The sequence below is a fragment of the Nestor notabilis genome, unplaced genomic scaffold (genome assembly GCF_000696875.1).
Source record: "Nestor notabilis isolate BGI_N333 unplaced genomic scaffold, ASM69687v1 scaffold14497, whole genome shotgun sequence".
Lineage (NCBI taxonomy): Eukaryota > Metazoa > Chordata > Aves > Psittaciformes > Psittacidae > Nestor > Nestor notabilis.
This window is the reverse complement of record NW_009935232.1, coordinates 57307-63806: the sequence shown is the minus strand read 5'-3', so window position 1 is coordinate 63806 and position 6500 is coordinate 57307. Positions and strand designations below refer to the sequence as shown.

Sequence of the window (6500 nt, the reverse complement as noted above, 5' to 3'; positions counted from 1 at the left end):
TAGAGCTGTAACAACATATTACTCAGTGCTATCACTGGATGAAACAAAGCTCTCAGAAATTCTAAGAGTCTCTAAATCTGCACCCTTGAATCTATTCTCAGTTCAAATGATCTTCATGTTCATTGTAAATATTCCTGCCACACCCAAATGCAAAATCTCAGACCTTCTCATCTGCTCATACATACTTTGGTTACCAGATAGCACTTATTATGTCTTAAACTCACTTTAGCATGAGTACCCATAACCAAAAGTAATGGGGAACAAGATGAAAAAAACCCCAACCCTCACGTATCTTAAGACTGCAATCTTAATAGAATCCTGGGAATGCTATATGCTAGTCTGCATCTTACTGAACTCAACTTTTGTTATCAACAAGTATACTCAGTTATTACCTGCTTCTTAAGCCCTTTTTAGTAAATGTACTCCACACATTTATGCTAACAAGGACTCAAGTTTTGCCTTTTCCTGTTAAGAATGAATTCAGTTAGCAAAACAATAAAACAGATACTGACACAGTGCACATTTATTAGACAAGCAAAATGCAGTTTTACATTTATAATACATTAACAAACAAAATACATATTTTATAACAACTCACAAAAGAAATCAAATCTGAGCAATGCACAAGTCTAAAAATTTTGGGAGATCAAAATAGGGCAAATTCTGTACAAATGTAATATAAAAATACATTTCCATATGAAAGAACCTTCTGTTTGAGAGTCAGTCCAGAACTGCATCTCCCATGTCTTCATTGCTGCTCAGAAAGTCCTGAGCAGCAGGAAAAATCTCAAGCACTTCCCCCCACCCATCCCTAAAAACATCCCACCCTCACAAGCCCTGCTTGGATCACCATCTGCTTTTCAGAAGCCAACAGGAGACAGTAAGAGAGAGTTATTATTCGGAGACAGTAAGAATTACTAAATTTCTTTCTAATTCATGCTGCAAATGTTGGGAAAGGTCAGAGTAATAGAGCAGGCAAGCATAGGAGAAACACTGCAAAGACTTCTGGGTAATAGAAGTGCAGTGCCCAGGTTAGTGACATCCTAGGGTAAGCCAGTGATGGTTAAACAGTGACATACCAAAAAATTGTTTCAAGAAGAGAGTAACAGATAGGAAGAGGATCTTCAACAGACATACAGATGCCTAACATTAGGTTGCCTGAAAATAAGGAGAAGACTCATCAAGGAGACTCATTATCTTTGAGGCACAATGTCTAGATCTCACCAATACTGATGCTCGTGTCTTATGTCCCTTTGATTCAACTAAAGGACTAACAGTTTCCTATATAACAGCTGCCTTTGCAATGCTCTTTTAAAAGCAAGTCCCAGTTTAACTTTAGCTGGTTAGTGAACATAACATCAGAATGTTTAGCCTTGTGTTTTTTGTTGTGGTTTTTTTTGGTTTTTTTTTTAAAAGTACTATGTGCAGGTTAGTAAAACTATGCATTAGGCTATTCTGTATTCATTTACCTATAACGCATGCAGCGAAAAGTGACTGATTACTCTAGAGCACTGACAGCCCATGGTATTAAAGTGTTTACTTTCATAGTGGCTTCATACTTATACATACAGTTTGCCTTGCTTGTCTGATAGCTTACCTATTTCAAGCATACTCCTTGAAATTTAATTTACTACTAGCAAAATGACACTCAATTGCAGGACAAATACTGAATTCTTAGATTGCTTAAAGTAATCATTCCAGGCCACTTGCAGGAAGTGTGGAAATTATAGTCACTGCTTAATTACAAAAAAACCCCACCACCAGTAATTTCAATCCTAAAGATTGCTGGTTTTGCTATAAACAAACTATTTTAACCACCAGTTTAAATTCTACACGCAAGAATACTTCAAATCTACAAAAAAACCCCATTATTTCCCCCTATATTCAGTCTCTGTTAGGCAAAGGGGTCATACGAATCTAGACATTGACTTAAACTCTGAATACTGATCTAGCTTTCAGTCTTAAATTCTGGATATCGAAGAACAGTTTTTAAATGTCACATACCTGCTCTTTAGCAACAATACTGGATAAGGATAAATTAATTCTGGAAGATAGTCCCAAATTTTCCTTACCAAGTGACCTCAAGAAAAATTCCATCTGTGCTGTAAAGCAAAGAACATTGAGGAGCTTCTTTAACAGGTGTCACTTTTTATTTATTTATTTAAACTCAGCTTAATTTAAGGAAGAGAAGTCAGAATTTTAGTTTATCATGAATTAGCAGTGGGGAATACAAATAAGCTCAGTCCTTATAATTCATTATTTCACACACAAAAATACAGCTTTCAGTATTAATATATGTGATCACAGTTCTAATGAATTCGGTTTAATCCACACAGCTTGTAAAACGGAACACAGGAAGCTTAACCTTTGGTTTCTTCCTACATCAAAGAATTTCTGCAAAACAATTAATTTTTACACACAAGTTTCACACTGCAAGCATTACTTCCATGGTGAAACAGACATCAGAATTGGGTACTAATGTTTCTTCCCTCCCCTTTTTTACCAAATTACCAAGTATATGCTGCCATTACATGCTTCACAGATGAAAAGCTTGAGTCTTGTTCATTGGTGTACACTGCTGACACAAAAGCCAAGGGACCAGCAAGAGGCAGTGAGACCTAACAGTGAAGGCAACACATAGTTCTGTTAAACAAGTGATATTTTGGTAAAATTTGATAAAATGAGCCACAGAGACCATGAAATAGCAAAGTAACATTTAGTGTGCCTTAGCTTCTTTGGCTTCTCTTCTCAAAAGGAAGAGAAAAATAACTGTTAAGAGAATATTGCTGAAGACAGGCATCGCCTCTACAAACAAACACTGAGAATTTTGCATCTCCAAAAAATTGGCATTTTTCTCTGGAACATTGCTATATTTGTTTTAGAGTGATTCTACCTCCCTCTGCAGTATTACACCAAAATAGTAAGCCTTTTGAACAGCCAGTTATTTAGCTGCTGCTCTCATTTGCAACTTGGTATTTGGATTTGGTTAAAAAGAATGATGTTACATTAACTCATATCAACTTTTGTTTAGAAAAAAAATATTTGTGGCTGACATGCTAATGCTTTCTTGGTTGAGTTTCCTTTTTACAGTGAAAGGGGTATAAGTAAACAGCCCTAGATTTTTCTGATAAGGATGAGATATGTGCGATACTCTTCAAGGAACTGCAGACCAGTAACACCGTTCTTGGAGAACTAACAGATTGCTGATGTCAGATTACTTCAGCATCTTCAGAGCTTTTACATTCTTAAGTCTCCTAATGCAACATGATGCACAGTCATACCATATGCCTTAATACAGAAAGCAAATAACAGGGTAAAAAAAAAATAGCAATTGCTTCTGTGGCATAACCAGAGATACAGGCTGGTCTGCACCAGTTGTAGTGTTTACAAAACAACAGTGGTAGAGCTGGTGCAGTCAGAGCTTTTCTAGTGTAATTCCATCTCTGCAGGGAGCTTCTGGATAGAAATGCTAGAAGATATTCTACCTTACCACCCCTTGACCAGCAAGGCTCTGCCAGCAGTGGACGAGAGAGTAGACAAGTCTTCTACTTCCCTAAAAATAGTATGTATCTCCGTCTTTTCCTGTGAAGCTCTCGGGAGATAACTGGTCATGAGATTTAAAAGCCACTCAAAGGGAATGAAAAGCACGAAGTCAGCTTTCTCTCCTTTCATCTCATTTCTTGTGCAGTATGGCTCAAAGGTAAGATTATACACACCATTATAAAGACTCCTTGTGCATGGTCCTAACCTTGCTAGAACTGAATTTGAAATTAGATAAAGATCAAGGTTTTTCTATCTAAAATTAATTCTATTTAAGGGAACTCAGCCTGCACAGTGGCATTTTGTGTAATCTAGATCATGCGTTAAGGTTAACTAACATAAAATGCTTTCAAATTAAGAAAGGCATTTTTTATAATCATCTTCAAAATATTACTGGGGCTACAGTGTAATGCTGCAACAAACTAGAAAGAAGTCTAGACTGTGATCAGTTCAGCTAATAAAAATTTATGTGGTCCTTGTGCCCAAATTGATACTGATGTCTAAACTTGTTCAGGTACATGCACATTAATCAGCTGCAACAGTGACTGCAGGTGTAAACTCACCCTAAGCATATGATGAAAAATAAAAAGTAGGCTCTTACTCAAGCAATGCCAAATTCTCATCCCATATCCATAGCAGTGCTGAGGACACCCAAGTCTCAGAACCCACTTAGAGTTTGGACTGGTTCGAATATTGGTTAATCCAATTTGAGACAAAGTAGAAGTCACAGAAAATTCAACAGAATTGCATGCAAAAGCTAGTAAGGGAAGAAAAAAACCTGCTGGTGTTCAACAGGAGACACCTTGTATACATGTTTTACAAGGATTATTACATGAAGGAAAAGACTGAAGAAGTGACCAAAATTACACTTGTGGATTAGTCAATCTCATATATAACATTCAAAATCCCATCAAGTATTCCATGTGACAGCCCAGGAAGTGGTAAAGTAAGAGACTCTGAAGTAGGTAAAAACTTTCCAGATTCACCTACTTGGTATGAAATCAACGTTAGTAGAGACTGAATAAGGAAACAGATTGCACTGATGACTGAAATCACACCACCAACTAAAGTAAACAGTAGTCTTCAATCTTGGGAGCCAGAAAGCACTCAATGTTAGCAGCAGAGCAATAATGAAAGTCTGCTCATTTTACTACTAATTTTAGCTAACACACATGGAAATTGATGAAAAATCTCAAATTCCATTCATGTTAAATTATATATCAAGTCAGCAAGGAACATTCCAAACTTTAATCAACACTTTCTCACTACTGTCAACTTGGTATCAGGATCTAGGCAGCAAAGTAAGGCAAGCATAAACTCAGAATCATTTTTATGTAGCTATGTTATTTAACTGTGATACTATCCCAGACAGGAAAAGAACTACACGATACCTTTCCTTTTGAGTTTCAGACTTGCAAAGGAATTATCAGTTAGATGTGATGACCTCCTTCCTACAAGAAGATGAAAAATTTAAAGAACCTCTTTAAACTGCTTCCATCTCTTTCTAGAAGTTGTCCTTTAGTAGAAAGGATATCACCACTCCTCAGAAGTGTAGCAATTCAACTGTCAGAAGTGAAGAAACAAGTTATAGCAATCTCATATTTCACATTTCTCTGTAGCTGATTAACCAAAGACTGAAGTAGTCTCAAAACTCCCTTATGTTAACTTGTATAAGCATTTGTCATTTAATTTTAAGCTTTTACCTTTAAAAAAATTGGGTGTTTTTTATATATATATCTTACTTTGGATCAAACCTGGAAATAAATATTATACATGGAAAACAGAAATACTGAAGACTGGAGTCCTAACGAAGACAACACTGAAAGTGGCCAAGTCTGCTGGTACCATGCAGACCTCCACAAGATGAATGAGATCAGGATTTTGAAATACAAACAACAAAACAACCCAAGCTGAAAAACACACCATGTCTCAAATGGAAATGTTATCTCTGTACTACAATATATAATTTTTTTCTGGTCAGTGGTATGTCTCCAGTTTCAGAGAAGTAATGATAAAATATCCTGAAGCCACTTATCCAAAAATGTCTTCATTTTGCCATAATGCTGTAGACCTTTTACAATTAACTTAGTTCCTGCAGCTGGAACTCTACACTAGAAAGAAAGTAGGTGCTCTGAAATACTTTTATGTTCCTGTATAACATGAATTAGTAAGAAAACAACCCGTCCAGATTTAAAAGTTGAGCTTTTTTCTTCTCCAGTTTAAATACGCTGAACATCTGATGTTTACTCTAAAAGCTGCCCACGTTCTCTTTCATGATGGTCCTCTTCTCATGGACCAGATGGCCTCTGAGGCTTCAAGAAGTATCTGCACTCCCAAAGGAAAAACAACAAAGAATTTGGTTGCATTTGCTTCACTGTTTATCACAGTCTGCAGGCTGGCTTTAGTCAGAACATTCTTCCTCCACCTCTTTTATCTTGCAAACTTCAGCTTCAGATTGCAAAGAGGACTGAGGAATGCAGCTGAATGTTCGAATGCTGTGTGGATCAACTGGTGGCACCAGTGTAAGTGACTCTACACTTAGCGCATCCGTATTGTTGTCTGTTATTAATGATATCGTGGGCTGCTGTGCAGGAATCAGGCTAGGAGAAAGGTTTGCTGTTTCTACGTCACTGTTCTTTACAGCATTCTTGCTAGACTTTGAGACAGCTGAAAGAGTTTCATCAGTCAACATTGTCTGACCAGAAATGGCCATTCGAGGCTGCTCTGGAGCTGAAGCATCATCTAACAAAAGAAAACACCAAGAAAGAAAAAAAAAAAAAAAAAAAAATCAACATTCAACTTCCTACGTGCATTAAGCCTAACAGTATACCGTTATTTATGAATATTTCAGAATAACTGGGTGGGAAATGCAGTTCTGTGAAGCACTATGCTTAGCATTAACTTTTTAGTAATTAGAAATGAAACAAAATATTATGAAGGCGTAACATAAAGTGCCAGCA

At 36.7% G+C, this 6500-nt stretch overlaps 1 protein-coding gene across 1 annotated transcript in view; it reads right to left on the bottom strand.

The window, feature by feature from the left end:
* Positions 1–5811: 5811 nt before the first annotated feature.
* Positions 5812–6500, bottom strand: part of CLEC16A (C-type lectin domain family 16, member A) — a gene marked incomplete at its 5' end in the record, with an annotated part of 57802 nt that continues 57113 nt past the window's right edge. Inside the window, 2 exon segments of the mRNA XM_010017748.1 lie at positions 5812–5952; positions 5954–6282. Coding sequence (XP_010016050.1) covers positions 5812–5952; positions 5954–6282 — 470 coding nt within the window.